Source organism: Pagrus major, chromosome 3 (assembly GCF_040436345.1).
Source record: "Pagrus major chromosome 3, Pma_NU_1.0".
Classification (NCBI taxonomy): Eukaryota; Metazoa; Chordata; class Actinopteri; order Spariformes; family Sparidae; genus Pagrus; species Pagrus major.
The window spans coordinates 18,203,645-18,231,376 of record NC_133217.1 but is presented as its reverse complement, the minus strand read 5'-3'; the positions used below and the strand labels follow the sequence as shown (position 1 = coordinate 18,231,376).

General features: G+C 40.0%; 1 protein-coding gene across 5 annotated transcripts in view; it reads left to right on the top strand.

Annotated features, from left to right (window-relative positions):
- The first annotated feature begins 4,894 nt into the window (after positions 1-4,894).
- The window catches only part of phactr4a (phosphatase and actin regulator 4a), a 34,749-nt gene continuing 11,911 nt past the window's right edge, over positions 4,895-27,732 (top strand). The window contains exons 1-6 of one of the 5 annotated variants that reach the window (XM_073462916.1): positions 4,895-5,213; positions 10,481-10,595; positions 14,145-14,188; positions 24,989-25,150; positions 25,242-25,322; positions 25,424-26,602. In XM_073462916.1, the coding sequence (XP_073319017.1) occupies positions 14,176-14,188; positions 24,989-25,150; positions 25,242-25,322; positions 25,424-26,602 (1,435 nt within the window). In that variant the 5' untranslated portion in view covers positions 4,895-5,213; positions 10,481-10,595; positions 14,145-14,175. Of the gene's footprint in view, positions 5,214-8,980; positions 9,025-10,480; positions 10,600-14,144; positions 14,189-14,617; positions 14,727-24,988; positions 25,151-25,241; positions 25,323-25,423; positions 26,603-27,732 lie in introns of those variants that run through there. The other 4 variants (XM_073462918.1, XM_073462917.1, XM_073462919.1 and 1 more) reach the window with 4 other exon arrangements.

The following is a 27,732-nucleotide window of genomic DNA, read 5'->3' as shown; positions in this document are numbered from 1 at the left end:
AGATCACAATGCTGATTGGCAAATGATTTTTTTTGAAGAGGAAATGTTAAACGTGATGAAGCTGAATTTTTCTTTGTGGAAAAACACTAGAAAGATGTGTAAAGCTACTGTGTGTTCAAGAAGAACAGCATATTTCAGTGACTTTTTATCTGCTGCATGGGGAATGACACTGGAAGGTCAGCCAGTAGGAAGTATTGGGGACTGTGAACATAACTTTTTAATGATTAATTAATAAATCTTTGAAGTGAAGCTGTGTTCTTCACCACCTGGTTCCACATCTGTGAGTATCTGATTTCTTCAGAACAATGAAGTGAAAACACAAAGGCAGTTCACTCTCTGATCATCAGGCTGGTGTTTTCAGCCAAATGTGTGGTACTGGGTAACAAACTGGAATGTTGATTTTATGATTTTGATGGGTAAGGTGAAGTAAATATGGAAGAAAACCTGTATTTCTAAAGAACGAGTGCTTTACATCACAACATTATAAATTAAAATAATGTTCATGTTAAGTACCAGGCACAGAGTACCTACAACATAGCAAATACATATACTCGAATCATACAGACAACATAGGAAATCATGGGAAAGCCAGTCTAAAGAAGTGTTTTGGTTTTAACAGGTTTTCTTTTACAGTCCACAGACTCAGACGATCTGATGGGAGGGGGGAGATGGTTCCAGAGCCAGGACTGCAAAGAGCACTCTCCTTTGGTTTAAAGTGAGGCAAGTGGAATAATAACAAGTTGAAAAGGAGCTAGGGTTGTCTGATTAAGGTGAGTGAAAAGTGAGTTGCAGAAGTCAAGATGGGAAAATATGAACGTGTGAATGATACATTCTAAATTGGAAACTGATAATAGTGATCAGATTTTTTTGCAAAGGTCTGCTTTTAAATGCATTTGGGAGGATTCCTTGATCTTTAGCCAACTTAGAATATTCCTAAAAAGGAGGATAAGCCAGTTGTTGCTGAAAGGAAGAAAGCACACTAATGACTGAGCTTTAAAGAGTACAAACCAGTGTTTTGACAGGACTGTGCCTTCATCAGAGTCAAAATGAACAAAGCCGCAAGGCGAACACATGCAGTCAACCCAGAACAGATGCACAGTTGTCAATGGATAGTTGGTTTAGCAATGGTGAGACTCACCATAGCCAGTGGTCAAGTGCCACAGCCCATAAACTACCATCACATCAGAAACAACACAGATATACACTGATCAGCCTAAATGTTTAGACCACTAATAGGTGAGGTGAATAACATTCATCATCACTTTACTATGCCAAGTGTCTGCTGGGAAGCCTTGGGTCTTGCCATTCATGTGGATGCCACTTGACACGGACCCCAAACACCATTACAGACCAAGTATGCTAACACCAGCAGTGTTCCCCCTGGCAGGATAATATGCCCCGTGACACTACAAAAACTGCTCAGAAATGCCCAGAGGAACCGGACAAAGAGCTCAAGGCCCTTACCTGGCCTCCAAATGGTCAAGTATCAGTCTGACGTCCTGGAACCAGTCTGTTCCAAGGAGGCCTCACTGTGGATTTGGCTTGACTCTGACCCGTTGAGGCATGAATCCAATCAATCCAATTGGGATCAGGGAATGTTGGAGGCCTTGGGCTTTGGCAGTGTGGCAGGGTGCATTGTCCTCCTTGGGGGGCACTACCATCTGTATTGTGGTTGCCATGAGGGGGTGTACTTGGGTCAGTAATGGTGTTTGGGTGGGTGGTGCGTTTCCCAGCAGAAACTCTGCGCAGTAATGGCATGATTAATGTTCTTCAATTCACCTGGCAATGGATTAAATGTTGTGGCTGATTGGTGTATCTTAAGTTACAAAGCTCCAGAGAGAGTCATGTTTTTCATCCATCAGGTGTAGTCAATTAGAGGGAACATAATTTATTCAGGCCAACAGACTGTGTCCACTGGGTTAAGAGTATGAATCTAATTTGCCTCTCTGGAGAGCAGTGAGTTCACTGTGTCACCACCTCAGGGAGAGGGTGAGACTAATTTCTTTACCCTAGAACTTTAATGATAATGGTTTGCCGTAGCATGAAATAATCTATGTTTTGTGCGCTTTCGTGTGTTTCGATGTGTTGAACTTAAAAGCAGTTTGTTCAACATAAACCGGCAGAGCATGAGGACATCTCAGTTTGTAGATAACACGTGTGCTACTACAGTTTATGAATGGTTTTATGGTCTAGGGTTACATTTAAAGTGGAACATTGTGTAAGATATGTGGATTTGATATATTTTCATCTACCAACTGTGCAGAGATATAAACATATGTTCATGTAAATATGAAGGCATGCAGATTGATTTGGAGTTGTCTGTTTTGGTGTGGCTTTTGGTTTGTATTTCTTGATTCATTTTTAATGCAATTTTATTTGTTGTTTTTTGTCAGTAACAAACAAGAAAACTCTTATGTAGTGCCATACATAGTGTGATAAAACTACACTGAATAAGGGCACCTAATAAAAAGCAGTAACACCATCACAAATTTTTAGAAAACCATACGAGGCAGCAAGAAGAATCAATTCAGAGGGTTAAAAAGACAGGCTGTTAGAAGACATTTAGGAAAAGAAACAGAAGTGACAAGTGTAACTGAATATGTCACAGTGGCAGGCTCAGACCTTAACGGAGCTTAGTCAAACTAATAAGCAAGTCGAACCAAAAGAGAACACTTAATGTGTGATTAAAAGGTCCACTCTGGTTTATAGAGTACATCCATTAGCAGCATCTTAAAATCAGTGCTGACCCCGTTTGGAAACATGTGCACATTTGATATCAGATACAAAATGCATTGCTGGGGCATGATAAGGTCATTGCATTTGCTGCCAACTTAAATGCATGTATGTAACAATATAGCTCTATAAATGCTTTTAATAGGTTGCTGTCAACAGCTAAAACTCTACCACCTCCTCTTTCCCTTATGTATCAATGTCCCAGCACTTCAACAATAAGAGATCTGTCCCAATGTCATAAACCTCCACAGTCCTCGACCAGTGACCCAGCACAAACACTGTGGGATCAGATCATAAAAGGGGACTATAATTAAATACAGTAAGAGGGTGGAAACCCTGTCTGGGGCACTAAGACTAGACTGGGTCCACCAAAAGGTCACTGGCAGGCTCGCTTTTGTGTGACTTTTCCTTCGTACCTAACAATTCCACTCATGTAGAGATCTCTTCCACAGAAACAACAACTCCAGACTGGGAATGGCTGGAGCAGCTATTCTCACAGCAGGCAGCGCTGCATGCACGGTGTGTTTACTTCCTAATGCCAGCCAAACAAAGGGCACATAAATTCTATCAGAGTTACATGAATTGAACAACTTCAGTATCAGCTCTGGCATCGATGCCTTGTTCTTGGATACTGGAAACATTTAGAGGAGTGTCTGCAAAAATATATGAAAAATGGTTTCTTCCTCTATGTTTGACTTTGATTAAGAAATGTCAACTTAACAGATCAGTTAATAAAAAGCTCTGGTTATAATTAGTCCGGCGATTGTATAACTGATTTTGTTCAGATGATCCTTGTGTTGAGTTTCTGTTTGCAGACTTGTGGAGCAACTTTGTGTCCACATTCAGTGTCAGAGTCTTTACCAGGCCAGTAGATGGCAGGCCAATCTGTGCCTCTGATCTGCGCTGCAGGGTCTACAAAAACATGCACAGTGCTCATGCCATGTAGTTCAACAAACGACCAGAAGAGATCACAGTATTCAAACTTTTGGTTGCTCTACCTTCTACAGAAAAAACCTGTGTGACTACTCCTGTTTCAAAGAGAGCAGAGGTGAATCAGACCAATTTCAGCTGAGTAAGTATTTCACCTTTTACACATAGATAAAAAAATATTTGTGCAAGTACAGTGGAAGAAAAAAAGGGAAATATTTTAATTTCCTATGCACTGAAAACACAAGAATGTTTAAAAGTTGATCTCAACCTATCCAGCACATGTTTTACTGGATATATTCACTGTACAATACTAAAAGGAACTGATCCTACTTCATTAACTTTAAACCTCACTATGACAATGCTACTCACGTTTCAGTCCAAGTCTCCACAGAGGATGGGTTACATTGATATTTCTAATAGCCTACATCTGCACATTTCCCTTAATACTGTCACCGTCCCCAGAGGATTTGCTTCAATCGATTGCAATTACACTGGATACAACAGTTGCAGAATTTTTACGAAATTGTATTACACCAAATTCAACAAATATAGCCTCCACATTTCAAGATGTCTTGTGCAAGATCTATTTGATAGATAGATAGATAGATAGATAGATAGATAGATAGATAGATAGATAGATAGATAGATTATTTTGTGATGAATAATCAAGGATTCAATGGTTAAACATTATGTTAGTGAAATACAGAAGGGCATACTCATTAAGGCTCTCCTAAAAGACTTTTTCCAAAAATAAGAATTATAAAAAAAGAAATATAAATGTAGATAATAATAATCCTATATAATCTGATTGTTTAATCTTATAACCTAGCTAACAATTTTTTGCAAATTTAACAAAATATCTTTCTTTTGAAGTTATTATTTCAAATAGTTATAGGACAGGAGGGAGAGGACAAACCTGACTGTAACCTTGACGACTGTATACATCGTATACAATGTGTATATATATATATATATATATATATATATATGTATATATATATATATATATATATATATATATATATATATATATATATATATATATATATATATATATCTTGCCATGGTCACAATCTTCACCAAACCTAAACAAGAAATGTGATCAGCTCCAGCCTTCAGAGAGCTCAGCTGGTCACGTGGTCCCTGCGGCCTTTTCTCCAGGTGGGGGAGCAGAGCACAGCCACCCTACGAAGAAGTGCGCATGCGCAACTGCATTTAATCTTCCTACCGAGTTAACGTGAGACACCTTTTGACAGCAAAGTGTTCACAAAGAAGTTTTGCATGCACCGTTTAACGGCTCACTTGACATTAAGTGCAACGTTCAGGCGATGTTTGTACGCTTTACTCGTTTCGCCCGGTCTGGAAAAGTTACTTGTGTGACTTTATTTGGGTCAAAAGGTAGTTAGTGAAGCTAGTTCCGCCTTGCTTTCTCCCTGTGATGGACAGCCGCGACAAGTGTCAAAAGTAATCAGGAGTCAACGAGATACAGGATAAACACGTCTGCTGACTTTTGGATACACTTCCACACAAGTTACCGCTTTCTAGAAACGGTGAGTAGCCTTTGTGCGCCATAATATATTGATGTCTTTGAGCTGGAATGACGAGTGCGGGCTAATTTACGTTAGCTAACAAAGCTAATGCTACAGTACAGGGGACAGTAGCCACCTGTTGCTGGCTCTTACTTACTTTAGCTAGCAGCAGCCAAGGATTAGCATTATGTCAGTGCACTTTGTAATACGTTTCTATCTTTAGCTCACAACCCTAGTTTTGGCTGGTCATTAGAAATAAGTTAACAGGACGACCGAAAAAGAAGTCTAAAAGACTATTTAAACTGTTGGAGTACGTGACGTCTAACTTACCCTGTTAGCCTCTTTTATCCGCTACCTGTAGCTACCTGTCAGAGATTGGCTTGCTTACATGAACACGATATGTAACTTTAGCTAAGGCGATGCTAAATGGGTGAAAATACATTTTTACATACATACATTTGTGTTATTGTTTGCCATTCTAAATTTGCATTTGATTCGACACTGAGACTTCAGAAATTTACATGGCAGCTGTGGCATTATGTTACATTATAATCGCTGCAGGGAGACTTCAGGTGTGAACTATTTGGCTTCTGAGTGAAGCATTCCACCGCATTCCATTCACAGGCCCTTCTACTTGTTCCAACAAGCTCCCAGAGCTTGTAGTACTGACTGAAAGCAGTAATACGCCCTGTAGGACAACACAGACTCTGAGAAATAGGGACGACAAAAGGGAGCTGCAACGTATTGTATTTGTTCTAGATAGGCAGCATTGCAATCAGGTCAGTCATGTCATTGTGCTTTGTATACAGATAGTTGCGGATTGTTGCATCTGACAGGGATTACATCTCGTTTATGAGCTGAAAAGTTGTTGTCAAATTTCATATCCGTCTGAACACATCAAGGTTGGCAGTATTTTGGAATGAGATTGACAGATTGGTGTTGCAGGGATTGGCACTAATATTTTAGTGGATTTAAATGTTGGGAAATGGACGCCTACCCCGGCTCCTGACTGTAATCCTGTCCACAATAACACCGTCTTTGGCCCATATCCAACTGGTGTCTGGAGGTAATATTTATCTCAGCCAAAGACATATGTTCAATTTGGTACATTGGTACATGTCCAGGAATTCTTTCTTAACATTGTAGAAAGGGAATTATCACTATTTGTGTTATTTTCTCTTGTACTACTCACTGCACGTCAAGAAAAAAATATCTGGCACACATGATCTGGATCTGCGATGCAAGTAAAACATTTTTTAAACTTTTTCTAGTTAAATTTCAACAAACAGCATTGTGCAGTCTAGGCCGAGATATGCTCTGTGCTTAGTCAAATTTGAGAAAGGAAGCAAACTTTAAATTTGCTGATTTGGTAAAACAAGCTGTGGTTGCTAAAATAGACATAAATAGAAGACAGAGATGTTTTGTTGTTTGAGCATTTGAATATCGTGGGTCTTGGTGGGACTTATATAATCAGATGTGTGCCCCATTGTCAGCTAACTGTTGACAGTGGCTCATTGAGATCCATGCAGCTCACTCCCGAACAGACTCCAGCTTGGCTCTTCATTTAGTGATTGCCAAGTCTGCGGAATGGACGTGGTCCAATGGCTGATTGTACTCCGCTCAGCCCTGCAGAGCTTTATCCGATGAACTGGGAGTTCTTAATGAGCTAATGGGGAATTCACAGTGAACAAACAGGATTGTGTAAAATGTATCAATTACCACTACAGTGCAAACAGAGCTAGAGACTTTTTAAAAGAGTCATATCTTTTGAGCATGTCAATTTGACACAATCTTTTAATTCAGTTCAATTCAATTCAAAAAACTTTATTTGTCCCCGGGGGGCAATTCAAGGTAAGGCACGTGGAGCATTTGTACACAACACAACATTTAACAGATATACAGCACAACACAGAACAGTAAGCTAGTTAAAATAAAAAAAAATAAAAAATATATATATATAAAAGGTTATAAATAGAATAAGTAAGTATAAGCAGTTTTAACATTAAACAGCACTTTGGTTACATTAAAACTGAGTAAAATTTATATAAACAGGGTCTGTTTACATCTGGATTGCTAATATTGTAACAGTGATTATACGGTCCTGGATTGGTCTTATATTTGTGTGAATAAACACTGTGACAGAGGATGTTGTGAGCTTTTGCAGTCTTAGATCAGGTGCATTTTTATTTTGATGTCAAGCAGCAAGCACCTGGCAGTAAGCTATCTAATTAGCATGATACCAGGTGACACTGGTGATTTGCAAATACGTCTGTGGCTGCTCTGATTATGAGAGTGAACACCCTGGTTGAGTTATTAATGATTTGATTAAAGCATTGTTTAAAGACTTTAGCACAAAAAAAAGAGGTTGCAATTTTATTTTAAAGAGGAAATCTGAGGCATAAGATACTGATGACACACCATCTCCTCTGATTTTGATTGTCTCGGTTCCTGCATGACTACTGAGAGTTGACATCAATATGAAATAGTGAATGGAAGTCTTTTATATATAGCAGTTTGTGTAGGGATGGAGGACATGGCCAAAAAAGTAACATATATTAATTTCTTTTTTATTGGCCACGTCTGAGTGAATTGTAACGATATGTGAAAAATAAGACCTTCCCTGTCGCTCTCAGTTGTCCCTACAAGCCTGTGGACGATTTGTTTAAGTAGTTAAATGCTGCTGGACTGTGGATTTCTTTGATCCTAGTATGTGATTTAATTTCATGAATGGATGGATAGTTAAGTGGCTGGATTATTTGGAAGAGAGAACGTCACTAAGTACAGTATTAAGTAATGTAACGTTAACAGAATGGTTTCTTTTCCTGCCTGCCTGGTTGCCTTCAGTACTTAGAATTACTTTATGAAAAAAAAAACCCTCTAATGTAACGTTAGGAAGACGTAGGAAGAGCCACGTCAGGTAATTGGTCCAATCAGCATAAACATCCAGTTAGCTACATTACTCTGTTGGTTTGTTCATATTGCTCAAATCTGCTAGGCAGTGAAGTAATGTAAAGTAAGAAGACAGGCATTGGACTGCAAACATGCATAACACAGCTGTCAGCCTTTTGTTCAGTATCAGTTTGATTTAGTCTTCTCTGTTTATTGTTGTAATACTTGTATATTTGAAGTATTGCATTTTATTGACATTGTTGAAGAATTAATACTGAGATGTCAGTGTTAAGCTGTCCTTGGTCATTTAGTAAGTGTTAAAGAAATTACAAAAAGGCATACACTGATACTCATGTGAAAGTACTGAAATACTGTTGTTAGATCCTGTTACAAAACCTGAAAATCTGGCTACCATTTTGCCTACCGTTCTTAAAATTGTTCACATTGCTTGCTGTTGCTCAGTGCATGTGGGCTTGATTTACTAAGACAACATGGAAGCAGTGACCTGAAACCGGACATAAGGTAACTCAAAGGCCAGCCCATCTCCTCCTCAACCTTTGGATGCTCTGTAAAATAATAACAGACAAGACTGGGTGTGAACCTGTGTGAGTTCGCACGCGTTTGTACATGTTCACGTGGTGTCCTGAGGGCTTCAACATTACAATGACGGGACTGAGTCTACTGGCTCAGCTGCTTCAGTTTACTGGCTTGTATGCTCACAAAACAGCAGCGGTGCACATTAACTCACCTCTGTGTTTGCTTTGCTGCCAGCCGGAGCTCCTGCTGGCCCAGTGCACCGGGAGGATATTTGAGAACAGACTTGGGTTGCAGCGGTGCTGAACTTTATCTAGTGAATTATTTGTGAGTTCAAATGCGTATCAACTTCTCTTTCTCCACAGGCAGGTTGAAAACAATTAATAATGGATTAAGCCTTTATGAAATGGTAAGAAAATGAAGTAAATAGGACAACTTATGTTAATCAGCTCAGATTTAATGAATATTTTGTTTATTAGAGTGATTTATTCCATAGGTATCCAGACATAATGATGCAAATGGCAGTAATTGTGTTAAGCTTGCAGTAAGTCTTGCAAATGTTTCTGTTACACATTACTTTAGACTATACATGTGTTTATTTATTGGGAATAATATAAAAAATAAGTAATTTACAAGCTCAACAGGATCTGTGTTTATTGTATCAAAGTTTCTGGTTTCAGGTGAAACCAGTAAAGAAATGATTAGTGGCTGATGAGAGCATTAGATTAATGAATCTACTATTTAGACCTTGATAGGCAGCGCCCTTCAGCCTTGCTAACAAATTTGCCCAGCGGCCACCTGCATTATTTCAGCAAAACATTCCCCTGCAGCTCAAAAAGCATTTTTACCCATAGAGCTGGTTTTAAAACTGTTGACAGCACACCGTTAACTACAAACAAGGTCAATTATGACTCTCTATTAGGAAATTTTGATCCACGGAAGAGTTATATTTGTTTTCCTCGAGCCAAATAAAGTGAGTTTTAAAGGTATCACAATCACAATTTAAAGTCTATGGACTGAGCAGGAAGTCATGGGCAGGGCCAGGGGTAGAAACTCTCATTGAAGGAAACTTTCAAGTGCTCCTTGGACTGAACCGACCCCATGTTTGCATTCGGTATCTAGTTCTTTTATAAATCTATAGTAGGTTTGACCTGTAGAGTAATCTGCCATCATGTCATTGAATGAAATTACACTGCAATGTAATTTTTTTTTTATTGCACCTGGAACTGAGTTTCCTCAATTATGTCATATTATGGATTCAACTGCATTTTAACAAAAATGTCCTTTGTTATTTAAAATGTCAGTTTTTTTTAAATGTTAGTCATTGTACTGACTTAATGGAAGTAGGCACTGATCTGAATCATCTACCCTGATTATTCCTGTTGACAACCTGAATGTGATATGTAGCAGTAACATGTACACTAGAGTAGTGGAAATAAGCCTTTTAAATTGACCGTTTGAGGTGGTGTACAGTACAGACATGTAGCCCTGCCTGCAGCTGTTGAGCATGTGCTCTGTGTACATTATAGGCCAAGACTTGTCAAACCAGTTGGACTAAACCAAAGCTGATCAGGCAGAGGGGTGTCCACTGTAAGAAGCTGCTTTAAAAAGTCAAAGCAGAGTTGCTTCGTTAGTTGCATGTGAGGTAACAATCTAACAACTTGGTCGTATTTAAGTCAGTGGCGATGACTGTCTTGGAAAAAGGATCTAGAACATAAGAAAATGGCACCCACTAAAAACTAATCTGATAAACTGAGCTTACTCAGCATGTTTTGAGCGTTTTGAAAAAGGTCACTGAGCACTGAGAAGGAAGTTGACTTTGTGTCTGCCTATTTTATGTACTCGTCTGTTTGTATATCTTACAGGAGTGCTGCAATCAGTGCTGCTAAGTCGTCCTGCTGGAACCAGGAGTCACAGCCTAACTGCAAGGACAGGGTTTCTGTGGAAGAGTTCATCGATGATCAATGATCTTCAATAGAAGTAGGTTGGTGAAAAAAGCAACTAATATTGGCTTATTGTCCTTTTTTTTCATCATGTAGTCACATTTGAGAATTGAATTCACAGTAAACACTATGCTTTATCACAATGCCACAAGAACTTGGCCTAGTCCACCTGATAAGGAGGTCAAATACTTGCCTGCCATGCTACACTCTCCCTTTTATTCTGCACTGCACACATTGTGCAGCCTGTTCAGTCACACAGGCAGGGCTTCAACTGTTTGCTGTCAAAGAACTTTTGGCATTCCAAAGTGCAGCCTGATACTGCTGTTTGGACTTCCCCTGTCAGCGTCATGATGCAGCTGCACCCATTGATTTAGACCAATTAGGTGCAGGGCCATCGTTTGAATCACTATTGTGAAGCTCTGTGGGAGAGACAACACAACTTATCTTTGTTTGTCAATGTCAGCTGCTTATCTGTACTTGAAACCGATCCTCACACCGATCATTCCTCCTTCCCAGCTGCTCTGTCGTAAAACTACAGGAAATTGTAAAGTTGTTACTGAATAGTGTTGGGACTTTGCTATTACTTCCTTGAAAGTAACCTAATTCCCTGCTTTGCATCATCTCTGTTTCCCGTTTCGAACTGTTGTGAAACGTTCAAACGTCAGATATGACAATACTGCTCTCAAGTGGGTGTCATTTTACGGCTACTAGCCTCCACTTCAGACGACGCGAGCATGATGATAAAGAAACGTGCTTATCTGTTTGTGTCAGTTCTGTCCCTACACACTCTATATCCTCTGGCTGGTGACTCCATATCCTTGAGGAAAGCCTTGTGTAATGTTAAACAGTTTATTGGACACACTCAATTTGCATGTTTATATGCCTGTCTCCACTTCAGACACACAAAACATTGAGCCTATTTTGCTATTCATTGGATTATTGTGTTGATTTGATTTGGTGCAAGTTAATATGAAGCTGGTTTAATTTATCAGTTGTGTTGTCAGTCCCTCGGTGCTTAAGCACAAACAAATCTTTCTTTGTTGTTTCTTTACAAATTGAGTTCAAAGTGGCTGAAAGAGGCTGACCTGCCGCTTTTGCAGTTAAAGCTATTAAAGGAATTCCTCTGTAACTGCTGTTATTCTGTCGCATGTTGAGGTCCTTTGCATCACTTACTAGTAGTTCTTGATTTAAATTGCATGAAATAGAAACACCCTAAGCATCCTAGTGTCTTCAATCACAAGGGTCTGATTTTGGTTATTCAGAGCTGATTTTGTATTTTAGAAGTTATTTTATATCTTCTGTAATATTAGGTGCCTGTACAGTACATCATGGATATACCCAAATACAAAAAAATACTCAGGATTTAACTTCCTGTAGCTTTAACATGCAAAAAAAGCCTGCACAAAGACCACTTGATTGCTGTATCGCTGCTCGAGATAACCAGGACGATCGTTGAGTGTTCAGTGTGCTTTTGATTCTTTTTCATTGTATATCCTTAGCTCCGGTGGGATAGAATATATTCCCATATTCCTTCACACTGCAGTCCATTTTGTGCTTCATGCTGATGAGATGTGTATTTTTAAATGTGATTGTGTAATTGCTTGGTAATTTCTTAATCAGGACATCTGCTTTCATGTCTCTTTAGAGGAAATTCTGAATTAAAGTAGTTGATTTGCCTTTTAATCAGCAGGATTTCCAGTTGGAGTGTGGGCTAATTAATGCACTATTTTGTCTTCGCTCACAGAACAGCGCCTTTGTTCAGCTTCAATCTGCCCCCTGTTAGCTGCAGAGAGCACCCAATCTATTGAAGTGCCCTGAGAGTCTTTCATTGATTTACTGAGTAATAATGGACATCTGGTGTTTTCACTGATTGGAATAACTTTTGCAAGTTCCTGTTAAGTTAAACTCCAACATCAGCAGCTTAACAATGCCATAGTCCCCAAACGCTTTTTTAATAGGAAAGTAACGAACACTAACAACTGCAGTGAGGTGCTGAAAACTGGAAATTTGCATTTTTCCTTTAATCTGATGAGATTTTGGCCCTCAGGCCTTCTTCAAGATCAACAATCAATCTCTGTTACAGGCAATGATACTTTATATGGACCACACCCTAATGACACATGTGATTGTGATCAGACAATCAACACTACTTCATACCACATGCAAAGATTCAAATAGCTTCCAAAATGTCAAAAAATACATGAATTCTGGTAGATGACTAACGGATATGAAGAAAATATTCTTAATGAACATCATAAACACCTTTTATCCAAATATCTACTAAATATAAATGGTATTAAAATTAAATCACATTATTTTACTGAAACCACTTCACTTAAAGGTTTCTAATAGATGTGCAGAAAATGTTAAATATCAGCTTTAACTGAATATCGTCAACACCTTTTATCTACATATCCAACCAGAACGGCACTAAGTAGAGCGCATTCCTCCGCCAAGGCCCAACATACTCCTTTAATTCAATCAAAACAATTTAAATTTTTAAATTTTTAATTTAAGATCACCAGATTTGTAACAGCCAACCACTAGGACAAAAAAGAAAATGCAGATGGAATCATAATCTCCGTTGTTTTGTGGAAGAATAATAGATTTTTATTAGTTTCCACATCAAATTGTACTCACTCATTGATGCCAGCCACCTAAATACACATTTATTTCATCAAGATTCATGAATTATTACCTGAGAAATGAATGAAAATTTAAAAAAAGAAAAGGAAAAAAAAAAGCCCTATTGCACACTGTTAAGGAAAGTGAGACAAAATTCCTGAATCTGCAACAAAAGTTAATGGGGTCTATTCTGGGCCAAGACCCATCCTCCATCTAAGTTTTGTGAAAATCCATTTAGTAGTTTTTGTGATCCTGCTGACAAACCAACCAACAAACAAAACATAAACTCCTTGGCGGAGGTTATAAGTAGGTACCCATAACAGAAAAAACCTTCAAGTCATAATGTATCCAGTCAGTGAGGTGCTCGAGTTCTTAAACAGTAAATTCAGGTGTCTCCTGGAATGTAAAACATTCAATTTAGCTCCTCTTGGGAGAAGTAGTACCTTCTCAATTCCAATATATCTTAGAGAGGAAATGGGATGATTGAATTCAACAAAATGCGTTGCCACTGAATAATTCATGTTTTTGCATCTAATAGGGCTTCTGTGATCAGCAGTATGAATTTTCATTGCTCTACTCATCTTTCCAACATATGATTTACTACAAGGGCAAGTGATAAGATAAATAGCTTAATCCTTAATAGGGATCTCTTCACCTGTGTGAGGATGTTTGAAGGTGTTATAGTGACAATGACTACAACAATGCAGTCAGAGTTAGGTGCTAGTTGTAGTTTGAGCCTGTGATTGTGTGTCAGATAAATATGAGTGTACCAGACCGTCTCTCAGGTTTTTACCTCTATAATAAAGCATGACAAGTCCCACAGCCCCCCAACTTTTACTTCTGATGAAATTATGTTTCACAGCTATATCTTTTAATGAAGTAATCTGTTGTATTCTGCTGTTATACTGAAGAAGGCTATCAAATGCATTTCATACTGAATCCCTTTGTTTATCTATTTCAGGAGCTGCTGACTGCTGAGTTTTTACACTGTAATGGAAAATCCTGGTAAGAGAAATTCTTCAAGTAAGAATTTATCATTTGTAGTTTTGATATTTAACGTTTTTCATTTTTATACCTTTGTACAAAACTTGTGAAACCTTTAGATAATGCTGTACAACTTGAAGTTGAAACATACCATTTGATTTAAAGGCTTTACTTTAGTATATATGTTGGCTGTAGTGAGACTCAGGTGATCTCAGCCATAGTATCATGATGACAGAAAGTGGTGAGTCACTAACCAAAGTGTTAGGTTATGAAGTTGTCCATTAAGGGGTTGCCCCTGTGACGCATGGTGCTGTTGACACTGCAGCTATCTGATTGGTCCTCACCCAGAGGACACACCTGTAGGTTATCAGAGCTGGTTTCTCTCACTGCCTCTCATGGCCTTGTGTCTGTTTCACCACTGAACTCGATCATTGACGACCGCAACATACCCACGTATCACGTGTCCCAAAGGATCTTTGTTCAGAGGCTCAACTATTGTAGTGTATTTCTAACATCCGTGGGAAAATACCTGAGATGGCTGTTCAGTCTCAATATATTTGTGAGTAAACCTCTCTCAACCTTTCTGTGTGTTTTTGGGTGTTGAATGTTGTATTTACATTTGAACCTTTTTTGACTTGAAATTAATGTTTGAGACAGTATTGAAGTCAAATGATCATTATGGCTTTGGTCCATTCAACTGCCAAGACAGGACATGGGCATGGCTCCATGATCACTTTATAGTCAACGGGGCCACGGCAGGAACAGATTAGTGAGGTTTGATCTACTCATCCCTGCCTGGCCATTTGGCCAAGCAGTAAAAATAAACCAGACTTCCTCATCTGCTCTCCTCTGAAGGTGATGCGTTTCTGACATGGAGGAAAGGCTGTTGAGCCACTGTGCTTCACATGTCCTTGTATTTTGATCCAAAAGAGCAAAGTCTCCCAGCATGCTGTCTCGTGTTACATTATGTTAGTATCTGTGTGTTTTGGAGTTGTCTTGATGACAATGTGTGATAGTATTTTTGTGAGTCATCATGTTGATGTTTTTGTTCTCATGTTAAGAGTAGTTTGTTTAAAGCCTAAAAAAACGTGTTTGTCTCCATCTGCTGATGCTGTTTGGAAAGAAAGAAAAGGATTTCAGTGCCATGATGAGTCATAAGTTAGAAGATGTCCTAGGTTGTGATCCTTGTCTGTTTACCAATGACTTCCAGGATTGTTGTCCTAATTACCAAAAGGCTGATTGTGGTCTTGCATTCCACACATTCCTCAGTCAGAGTTGCTCTTCTGTGCTGTCGCTTTAATTGGACTGTAGAGGGAGCAATAGTTTTCTCTCTCACTTCGCACTAAGTGTACTTTTCGATCTTCTTAACAGCAATTCCTAACAGCAGTTAAAGGATTAATGATTAACCATTAATCCTTTAATTGCTGTTAGGAATTTAACTTGTTAAAGATAAACTGACAGTCAGACATGGGCACAAATACATCAAATTTCAAATACTTGCTTATCAAATGCATCAAAATAGAATACAAAGTACTGGTATGAGAAAATGTATTAATTAAAATAAAATGTGTAATTTAAAAAATACAAAAAGACAAACTGATGATATTTTATTTTAGCCATTTAGTAGCCTCTATATGGATTTTGTTGGTTAAATAGCAACAGAGGAGAGTTCCACAATTAAAATGAAGTAATTATTTTGTGTTATTAGTTAATTGTTAAGTCACCTGGTATGTACTTTAATGTAGCAACAGTTTTTTAATGGATAAACGTCAAACATAATTAATCAATTATTAATGAATAACTCATATCAGTTGTAAAGACAGCCATCCATCAATTAAAGAAATTGCTTGAAATTTTGCATCCCTATTACATTCTACTGCGATTTATGGAAAGCTATAAGTGTTATCTCCCTGTCCCTCCATCTGTAGATAAAAAATGAACTGTTATGAACTGGTTATTACATTAAACTGTAGACTTGGATCCCTTTCTATAAACCAAATTCTGTTTGCTGAGCTGTTAGTAAAGATGGTTTACATCCTTAGTCCTACTTTCCACTTTTATCTCTAACATGCATGGAGTAGCTCCTCTAACTCCCACACACTGATTACATATAAGCTAATCACACAGTGCTCTGATAGGAATGTTTGGACACAGACTGCCTGGCTGCCCTGTTTCTGTCCTGCATGAGGATGTACAGTTTGCGAGATTAAGGCCTCTGGAGAAAGTTGTGACCTGTCTGCTCAGGTGCAAGCACGATTTTCCAGTAAGTAATGATTTTGTCTAATTTTAAAGACACAATTCCAATTTGTTTTTATTTCTAAAACTAATGCCAATTAAGTTGTAATAAAACTGTTGTACCCTGAGGGAGATGTAGTCAAAGAACTGTCATGTGTAGCTGTCAAACAGACTAATATTTAATTAAAGTATTATTTGTGTATACTATACAGTGCATTTCATAGTTTAAAAGGACAATCCCTGGTGAGTCATTGGACACCTCAGCTGTGTCACTTCCTCTACTCTGGTTATGAGCTCCACCTTGGCCTGGCTCACCTCAACTTCTCGAATTACTTCACCCAGCTGAGCCCGCCCCGCGCCCTTCAGGGAGTAGTGTTTGTCAGCCTGTGAAATGTTGCTAGCGGGGGGGCCCACTGCATTGCAAATCCCTCAAGGCTTGATGGCTGGACCAGCCAAACCTCAAAGCTCGCCTGCTGTTGAACTTTGCCCCTAAAAAATCTGCTCTTAGGAATGAAAGGCATCTAAGACTGCTGGATTACCTTATTGGCGTACCTCATTTATGAAGTCAGAGCACCAAGATGGGAGGGACCTAAGACCTTAGCGAGTGAGTGTGTTTGTGTTTTAAAGCGAAAGAAGGAGGGAGGAAAAGAGGGAGAGACCGAATCACACAGGCTGAAGGGAGGGGGAAGGCAAGTCTACAGAGACGAGAGACTGAACGCTACAAGTGAGCAGTCAAGACAGTCTTAAGTTACTGGAGCTCCATGTCTGTTTGGAGAGGAGTGAGGTGACTTTAGGTTTTGCTCTCCTGCCGCGGTCCTCTGGAGAGGCAGGGCCCGGCAGGCCAGCGGGGACAGGAGCCGTAGCATGGGACACAGTGCTAGCAGTGAGACAGTGGCCCAGCAACCAGCCCAACACAACACGGGTGAGTCCGAGACAGAGGCTCAGAAATGGTTGCTGTGAACATTCTGACTGATTTTAAATGAGCAAACAACATGTTTGCATTTGTGTAGAAGGCCAGCAAGAGGATACAGTGTTATTTTACATATGAGCAGGTGTTTTGAAAGACGAGAAGAAATAACAAGGTGGCAGGCACAGACAGGTGAAGAAGAATGCATGCAGATGGAATGTGGTGATTGTGAAATGTACAACCCACACAGACTTCTCTCTGTCTGCACGCAGCGCTCCATGTCTCTGTGGAAGCGCTTCTGAAAAACAAGATTTGGGGGTACAAGGCACCAACTGACACCATCTCTCCCCGTGTGGATCTGTTTTTCTTTAAACTTAAACAACTTGGCTTCTCAAGTTTTCATCCACAGGTGCTAATGGCCCTGACTCTCTGGTTATGCTAATAGCAGTCAAACTTTGAGAACCTGTTTTAGCTGTCAAAAGGAGGGTCCTCTCTCAAGTTCTGTTTGCACATATACAGTTCCTCTTGATAATACAGCTCGCAGATGTTGGAATCCTGCTTCTATGTAAAACAGGCCACCCCCTGTCTGTCACTTCTTCTCTGCATTATGTTTAAGCAATGAGCTGTAGCTCATGGCCTGCTGTTGGTTGAAAAGAAACAATGGTCTGTTTTTTGTTCCATAGATTTCATTATAAGGTTCTGTTCTTGCCTAAATAAAACAAGTAACGCAAGAACATCCTCTTCTTTCCGTATTTGCTCTCCATGCAAAATGTATTTTGTCTCTGGTGTGCTACTGTGTGTAGCTGGTGTCACCATATCCTGTGATTGACATGAGTCATATGGACAACTTGTCCAGAGGACTGGATATTGCATTAGTGCTGGATGGTTGGTGCAGGTTTAATGCTTGTTATTAGCCCTTTGCATTTACAGGAGCCTATGTTGTTACTCGTCTCTTAGGTTCTGTTGAAACAAGCTCTCCTGTTCAGAGTCAGTTTAGAAATGCTTACCTGAGGCCTGGGTGTCAGCCTTTACTATGAACATTGTATGATTTATTGCTTTTTTCTTCTTCTTGGCTTCTTTCACCCCATCTGTTAGGGATCGGTGCCTTTAATTCTCTGATTCTCTTGCTGTCTCAGATGGACACACACCACTGTAACACAAGGTCACCACATCACGCTTTGCTTCTGTCACAGCCAAGCCACATCAGTATTTTCCCAGTTTGCTGCCACCACACCCCTCCCAGTTTAACACCCACTGGTGTCAGTGTTATGTGTCAGGAATAGCTGTGAGTGCCAGTGGACTGCACAGAGTTCACTGACCTCTGTATGCCTGCATTTCAGCATGGGATTTCACACGTACATGCAACAGTCTGCCTTATACAATGGGTAGACAAACTGACTTTGTTTATTAACTAAAATTGTATAAAACATTGCAATGGTGGGTCATCTAAGGTTGAATGCTAGTCATCAAGCCAGGATTGGTACCAGTACCCAACAGTAGCTCACCCTTTTTTCAGTACTCTTTCTGTTGAATCAGAAATGGAATTTCAGTTGTAAAAAGGTATTTAGTTTAGATATTTAGAACATTTAACACACTGAACAAAACAAAATGCCCATTTTCCTGCTTCTATCCCTACAACCTCCAGCCTATCAGTCTTTCACCAGGGCAGAGACAGCGGCGGAGTGTTGGCTAAGGCTTTAAAAAAACTCTCATCTAACATCAAATAAGACCAAAAAAAGCCCAGTTATCTACAATATCCTGTCAGGCTGCACGAGGCATTACAAATATTGCACCGAGTGTTGTCTGCGTCAAGTTTTTGAAAAGTATAACCACACATTCAGACCCTTTCAGATCCCCATTCCCCTCACTCACTGTGACTCTATTACTTTATACTTTAAGTTACTCTCTCACCCAGATGCGTGCTCAAGTATTAAAATTTGGCATTTGGAAATTTGATTTAATGTGAATCCCTGCATGATAGTACTGACGTAATTTGGTCGGCACCCTTAAGGTGCGTTCACACCGGACTTTTTATTTTTGTCGCTGTCGCTCGTGTCGCTCCAAAAAAATCGCTCTGTCGCTCAGCTGCAGTCGCTCGTCGGCACAATTCAACAGATCACTCTGATGACGTCATTCAAGCGATTCCAGTGAATTTCACGTCGCTCGGAGGCGCTCATTTCTTCCCGTTTGTATTGGTCCAGCATGGCTGACAGTTTGACGAGCTGTTGGCGAGAATCGGAGGCAGGATTGCCCGGTTGGACACCAACTACAGGCGCTCCATCCCAGCTGAGGAGCGCCTGTAGTTGGTGTCCGGCGAGTGGCTGTGTGTGCGTGTGTGTGTGTGTGTGTCAACGTAAAGCCGGCTTTGCACTTCCGGACCGGTGGAGTTGTATTACGACCATGGTTTTAGTAGTTGTCATAGTTACACATAGATTACGGCAGCCTATTAGCGCTGAGCGACAAGCGACTGACGGGCCAGAGACTTGGGATTTCTCATCTCGAGCGACAGAGCGATTGAGCGCTTTTTCGCTCCGTCGCTCGGTCGCTGTCGCTCGGAGCCCCAGCGATATTTCGCCTGAGCGATTAATCGCTCAGTCGCTCGTTTGCATTGACTTAATATGTAAACTTGTCGCCAGCAACAAAAATAAAAGGTCCGGTGTGAACGCACCTTTACCCAGGTATTCCACTGATTGCATGTGCGTTGCGGAACGGCTCAACCGTCTGGAGTGGCCGGACCAAGGAGTTCCCGCGGTAATTACAGAATCGCGTGTGATCGCAATTATACATGTATGTGTTCATAAACACAACAACAAACAGACAAAAGGTTAGTGTTGCCAATGGAAGGATTAGAAGAAGGGTGGATATGCTTGGATTTCGAAAAAAAGAAGAAGCCTTGCTTATCTGCTGCGGAATGGTCCGGACTGCAGGAGCTGCAACAGTAGATACGCAATGCAGTGGAGCCAGTGGAAGTACACACATAGACTACAGTGAAAACTATACAGCTCCGCTGCCGTGGCGGATCGGAGACGGACTGAACACAGATCTGGTGGAATTTGGGCGTTAGTTGTACTGAGTTTGGCACCCAACCCTCAGCCAGCACTTAGATATCTGTGTTTTGGCAACTTATCTATGACTAAACTGAGGGTGTATCACTCAGTAAAACTGAAAAATGATTTAATATATCTGGCAAACATGTGCGTTAATGAGTTGAGACTGTTAAACCAAACAGACCAACTGCATCGACACAGAATAACAGTGATGACACATTAAAGGTTGTGAACAGGGATACACACAGAGAATAGAATGTCAAAAATATTTCTTATTGACATAAATCAGACTTGAATTTTTTTTGTTAATGTGCTTCCAGTGGAGTTAAATCAAACTAAATATCAAGATAAGGGGCCTATTTAAAAGCAGGTCAAGGCTTAAGAGTACACATCTTTCTGTCCTGCCATGTGATACATGATACAGTGTAGCATTACAAGAGTTTGGACATTTTCTCATGTCATGTTTGTACCACAGGTAGTAACTAATCCACTTCTGGACATTTGTGGTGCTCTCTAGCAATGAAACCATTGCTGCTGAAGAGTAAAACTGAACATGTTTATGCTGACATTCAAACTACAGATGTTTAAAATCATGGTCAGCAGCTGCCCCCGCAGACAGATAAAGGTAATCCATGAAGCTGGAGCGATAAATCTGTCAGGTTGATCTATCAGCCCGTATCAGCTTATTGCACATATATTGATATCAGTGTTTATATCAGCCTATCAGTAACAACAAATTGCTGTACAGTCATGCCAAACTAGGTTCGAGATCATTTAGAAATGTATTGGCCTTTCACAGGAGGGCCTGCTCCTCAGGTCAAGACTCCTCTGTCCACTTACATCTGAAGGAGAAAAATCATTCCTTTGAGGACAACAATGTAAACACCTTGGCCAGAGAAGACAGATGGTTTGAAAGAGGAGTAAAGGAATCCATCTATGTCAAACTGGAATGACCATCTTTAAACAGAGGAGGTGGCCTAGGACATTACTTACCACCCACCCAGAGTTTAAAAGCCTGCCAACTCGTCCCATATATTGTTATTAGATTTTCTAAGCTCCCAAATATCTAAATCGGTATTGGCCTCAAAAATCAAGTATGTGTCGGGCTATAATGTCACAGGCTTTAGAACAATCTGCCAGTTTGGGACGTGTCAATCTGGCCAAAAATTAACATCATAATCTGTATAATCGCAGTCACAATCGACAATCTAGATTGCTATATTTTTTCTCAATTTTGAATTGCCCTGTAGACTGTGGCCAGACTTGAAATAGCCTAGGAGTTTCTCCATCTGCACCAATAAAACATTACATTGCATAAAAAGGAGTTCTTTTTTCACCCATGTTCCTCATCCACCTTTCCAGGAGCTATAACTTGCATTGCATTATTTACAATACGTCACTCAAGAAAGAGCCATGTGAAGTAATTTGTCCAATGAGATGGCATACATTACATTATTAAAACGTGATAAGACATATAAAATAGTAAAAAGTGACATTTCTGCCAGGAAACAATCAGATTAGCTCAGACAGCAAGGGATCAGTGGCAACACTGGTCTTTAGCCAAGGGCATAAATGAGATGGGACTAAACACGGAGGGCACTTAAAACAAAGCCCAACATAACCCAATTTTTTATCGATGGGCTGTAGCCCACAAATGACTTTTTAATCAAGTTTTAAAAACTAAAATAGGCTGCCCTAAATCTCTAGACAACAGACTAATCTTAAGTCTTACTAATCTTTTATTTAAGAACATCAGCATATCTTGGTGGTTAGGTATGATTTGTAACTCACTGTTCATCAAATTAAGCTGATAAGGTTTGTCAGAGCAGAAATGAATTGTAAAAGAAGCATTAGGTACAATTAGCTAGTTGGATGATGAGCAGCAGGACAAGAGCACACAACAGTGTGGGGGAGCTCACTCTGTCCTGTCTGACAAATGGAAAACCACTTGTGTTGTGTGCACAGCATGTGGTCGTATTGTGGTTACACACTGAACACACAGCACATCTATCTCAAACTGGATGTCTTGAGATCTGCACTGTCAGCTCTTACATTCCAGATTGATCGAATTCTAGTAGGTGATTAATGGATCATGAATTAATCATTAACACCTCCATTCAATTTAAAAAATGTAATGTTTTCTAAAGGAGCCTGATATCCTGAGTGTTTCTCTTTGGCTCATGATACTGGCTACATTTATCCTTGACCTTGAAAAACTCATCCTCAGGACATGAGGTTTTACAGTGATTGTAAAATGTAACAATTCACTTTTAATCCCACACTGGAATATGCGTGACATACGTGTAGCAGAGAGTGTTTGGTAAGGGAGGTTACCCCCTCCTCTGTTGGATATTGTTCAGCTTAAATCAGGCTATTTGGCTTCACTGGAAGGAAACCAGGGATCCATCTTCTCTTGTTTTGCATAGTTTTTCATGTTTTGCCTCTACCAACACAATTTACCACCACTGTTTATGTTTGCCACCATTCTGGGTTTTGCATCTTATTAACCTCAACCTACACTTTTTTTCGATCAATGCGGTAGTGTAAGATGACTGCTTTTATGCTGTAATTATGTGGTGTCAACTCATGGCTGATATTTAATTATAATGTTTGCATTTAAAAAGAAAGTAATCTAGTTACAATAATGATAATAATGATAATAATGATAAGAATAATAACAGTTTACCTTTCCACTACAGTAACATCACTAGTGCAGTCACCAATTTGAAAGTAAGTTTACATATAAATGATTTTGAGCTGCCAAACACATATTCACTTTTTATATAAGAGTAGTACAACCTTGAGTTTGCAAATATGCAAATCTATTGCACACATTCCTTTTTCATCATAACAGTTTGGGAGACTCCCCGTCACGCATGCCACCATCACACTACGCTATATTACTCAGTGTTACTGCTCTAATGAGAAAATGAGCTCAGCTGTCTTCCATTTGTACATTATCTTTAGAAGAAGTAGTTAAGCCTTCCCACCTGCCTGCATTTAAACCACAGTCCTTGTTCATGGCTCTGTGCTCTCGGTTGTGTAACTGCTGCCATACGACTCATCACCTAAGAATTATAATAGTGGTTTCACGCCCAGTTACTGTATTGCTGCCTTGGGTTTTTTCCAACTTGGGTATTTTGAGTCATGTATTGTCAAAATTGTTTGCCTACTGATATTGGTGAGGTGAAGTGTCTGCACAGAGCCCAAAGGATACTTTAAGACAACACCCACCCCAGCCACAGTCTGTTTACCCCGCTGTCATCTAGCAAAATATATAGAGGAATCTGCTGCTGTACCACCAGGCTACAGAGCAGCTTCTTTCTGCTGTGAGACTTTTGTTGTAGGTCGACAAATTAATAAACCTTGAACCTTTAATTTCTTCTAGTTTAATCTTGTTTGTCCTCCTCGTAATTTTTGGTCGCATTTTTCTGGTTTAAAACACTATCTAAACTTGTGTTGTTCATGGTGAACCTGACAAATAGAGGATGTTACATGATCCTTTACCCATCACTGTTGAAATTCACATTAATTAGCACTACCCTGTAAATAATACCAAAAGAGGTTGTGCCCATATTTTACTGTCTGGCTCTAATGTGACAGTTGAGACTGCTAAGCAGACAGTAAGAGTGGAATTTCGACCGGCCTCATTTTCAGGTTTGGTCCTCTATTATGACAGATAATGAAGCAGGAGCTTAGAGCTGGAGCCCTACCCTAAACATGAACTGATCAGGAATCTAACCTTGCCATCGTTGCAACCAGAACCAGACTATTTTGTTTTTTTGTTTTATATCTAAGATCATTATAGGTTGATATTGGCCTTTATATCAGCCAGTCATGATGGCATTTTATCTGGCTGATGAGTTATATGTAATACTTTTTGTTTATAACCTGTAATTCAAACATGCTCAATTGGTGTCTATAAAAGGCCCTTAAAGGAGTTATTTTTTAATTATTTTTTCTATTATGGCAGTCAATGTTCAAGAAGATTTTGTCAATAACTTTTTGGTGAAACACAAGACTCCTGAACTGTAGTGTTTGCTTTAGTCACTGGCCACTAGCAGTTGTCATCCGGATATGGGGATTTAGTAAGACTGAAGATTAAATTCCGTTATGCCCAATTTGAAATACAGGCTTACCCACAACTATGATAAGTCCCAGCTATGTAATATTGACAACACCACATATTCTTTAGGCTTTTTACAGTTACATTCACATAAGCACAATGAAGTATTCTGTAAAAAAAAGAAAAGATGTCCATATCAAATGTGTGAGTGGGGCATCAAATGCTGAAGTGGGCTATTTAAATTTTGCTCAGCCACAGCTTAAACGTGTAAGTGAGTTCAAAGAGTGTTTATTGGTTACTTAATGAGTTGTAAGTGTTAAGTTGGAGATTGCTTTGCCCTTCTGTGAGTATAGGGACCAACACCTAACTTGTAAAGTAAGGCCTGAAATAAGTGAAATTCAACTTAAATGACAGTGTACTGAAACCCAGTGCTGCTAGAATAAAATTCTGAACACAGCTACACTGCCAGCAGTTTTTATTCTCGGCAGTATTGGCCTCAATCAAAAAGTAGTCTATAGTCAAGCTTTGAGTGACCTTTTGTTTGCCGCTATGTCACGTTCATGCAGATGATGAAGTCGACAGCACAACACAGGGTGAAGAAGGGAACTCTGGTGGGGGAACACCTCCATCCAAACGCAAAGGCAAGTTCTCCAAAATGGGAAGAATCTTCAAGCCCTGGAAATGGAGAAAGAAGAAGCCAAGTGAAAAGTTTGCTGAAACATCGATAGGTATGATTGGTACTAGGGCTTATTATTTTCACATACAATGTGTGCATTACATTATGCTTGATTGATATTAATGTATTTTTCCTTTTATCAGCCTTGGAAAGAAAGATTTCTGTTCGAAAAAGTCGGCAAGAGCTGATTGCAAGAGGAGTTTTAAAGGATATCCCAGAGAATGGTAAGTCGATCTTGTTTTGTTAATAAGGATTCTATGGATAAATTGGCTCCATCTTTGATGACACTTACCTGTATTTTACTGCTTGTGTCTTCATGAAACAGACAGCAATGATGTAAACCACTCCAAAGGTCAACCAGTGAAAAATGGACACCCTGTGCCAATGGACGTGGATAGGGTGTCTGAAGCAGGAGTGCGAGTGTCTCGAGGGGAATCTGACATCAAGGTGAATTCCCTGAGGCCGCCCCAAGCAGATGACCGTCGAAGCAGAGCACCGTCCGACGCCTCCCGAAGTAATCGGGCACCTTTGGATGTGGACTCTCATGCACGGCTTTCTGTGGACGTAGACAGAAGAAGCCGTCTGCCATCAGATGTTGATAAGAGAAGCGGTTCCTTACCCCGGGGACCTCCACAAGATGATAGATACCGCAGAGAAGAAAGGAGAGATGGCAAAGATGACAGGGATGAAAGAGGAAGGAAAAACAAGGAAGACATGGAAGGGAGACACGGGGGAGTTGACCGGAGGGAAGACAGAGACTTAAGAGAAAGGCGCGAATGGAGAGATGATAGAGAGAGGAGAGATGAAAGAACAGAGAGAGACGTTAGGGAAAGGAGAGATCGCGATGACAGGGAACGAAGAGAACGAGACGATAGGGAACGTAGAGATCGTGACGATAGGGAACGTAAAGATCGTGACGATAGGGAACGTAGTAATCGTGACGATAAGGAAAGGAGGGATCGGGATGAGAGGGAGCGCAGAGATCGTGATGAAAGGGAAAGGAGAGATCGGGATGAGAGAGAAAGAAGAGACAGGGATGAGAGGGAACGTAGGGATCGTGACGAGAGGGAAAGGAGGGACAGGGCAGATGATGGGGATCGGCGGACTGAGAGGAGAGACAACAGAGATGAGAGAGAAAGAGAGGACAGGGAGAGGAAAGACATTCGAGGAGAAAGAGATGATGGGGATAGGAGAGATGAACGAGACAGAAGAGAAGACCGAGAGAGGAGAGATGATAAGGACATAAGGGCCAAGAGAAATGAAAGAGAGCGAAGAGACGAGCGGGAAAAGAGGGAGGAGAAGGAGAGGAGAGAAAAACCAGAGCCTCAGCGCTCTGGGGATGACTCGCGGCCTATAGTCAGGCCTGTCTCTGAGATGGACTTGCGGCCTCCTCTACAGAAGAGCTCCTCAGAGGACAACAAGAAGGCTCGTCCTGCCTCAGAAGCTGACAAAAGGAGTACCCTACCCAGATACATGCCAGCTGCAGAGTTCAGAGAACGCTCAGGTAAGATCTTACTATCTGTTTTCTTTACTTTTCAACCTGCTAGTTGGTGAAATTCAGTGGTGCATTAACATTTAAGAAACTGCTATGGAAAAAGTTGATGGTTCTGTTGTAATTTCTCGGAATCGCAGCTTTACCAAAGACAGGAGTCCTGTTATCTTGGCACACTTTTTGACAGTTAATTCTGACAACAGGATAAAAACTGAATGAGGCACTCATGCTTGGCCCTATTTTTTACAGCTCTTATCATGCAAAGAGAACCATTTCTGCTGGAGAGCAGCTCTCCTAAATATTTGTGTTTCTGTTGGTCTTGGTAAAGTCTGAAAGGGTCTGTAAAGTTTGCCAAAATGTATTGAAAAGTCTTTTCTGAAGCTTATACAATATAAAGGTTCCAGCTTTTTGACTTTAAGTGGATATCTTCTGGTGTTACTGTCCTCTTAGTACAAAAGTCCCTCTCTGTGTTGCTGCAACTCAGGAAGGAAACATTGTCTATTGAAATATGCAAAGAATGTTGTTCTTAACATTGAACGATACCCACTTGATTTTATGAACTCAGACTGCTGAAGCCCCATGTTACCGAGGACAGTGGAATTTGTTCCATTCTCTTTCATTGGAGGCATTTCAGGAGATCTTTAAATGACCAGGAAAAGAGGAGTGATTACACCAAACAAATGCTGTTTTAAATGTGCATATATGACTGTTAGCATTGTTTTCAGACAGACTTGGAAAAAATGTGAACCTACCCATACTTGCAGTTGCTTCAGTTACATAATAAATGTATAACATGGCATAACAATGTGCCAGTCAAACATTTGTTGTACTGATGGTGCTGAGGCTATTTCACAATGTCAGAGTGAATCAGGTCTGCATTCCAATCAGGGAACGAGAACTGAACCATATGCTAAACCTGTCTCACGACGGCAGTGTTTTCAAATCATAAGTGCAGTAATATCAGGATCAAAAGCAGTCAATCTGTACAATGTGCAATGCAGGAGACATTTTTACTTAGTTAAGTGTGTGTTATTAAACTGAGTGGCATTCAGAACATTGATTTGACCTGTTTTTTGCCAAAGGCTTCTTTGGCCAGCTTTGAATATATTGAATACACCATACTTCATTAACAAAAAATAGAC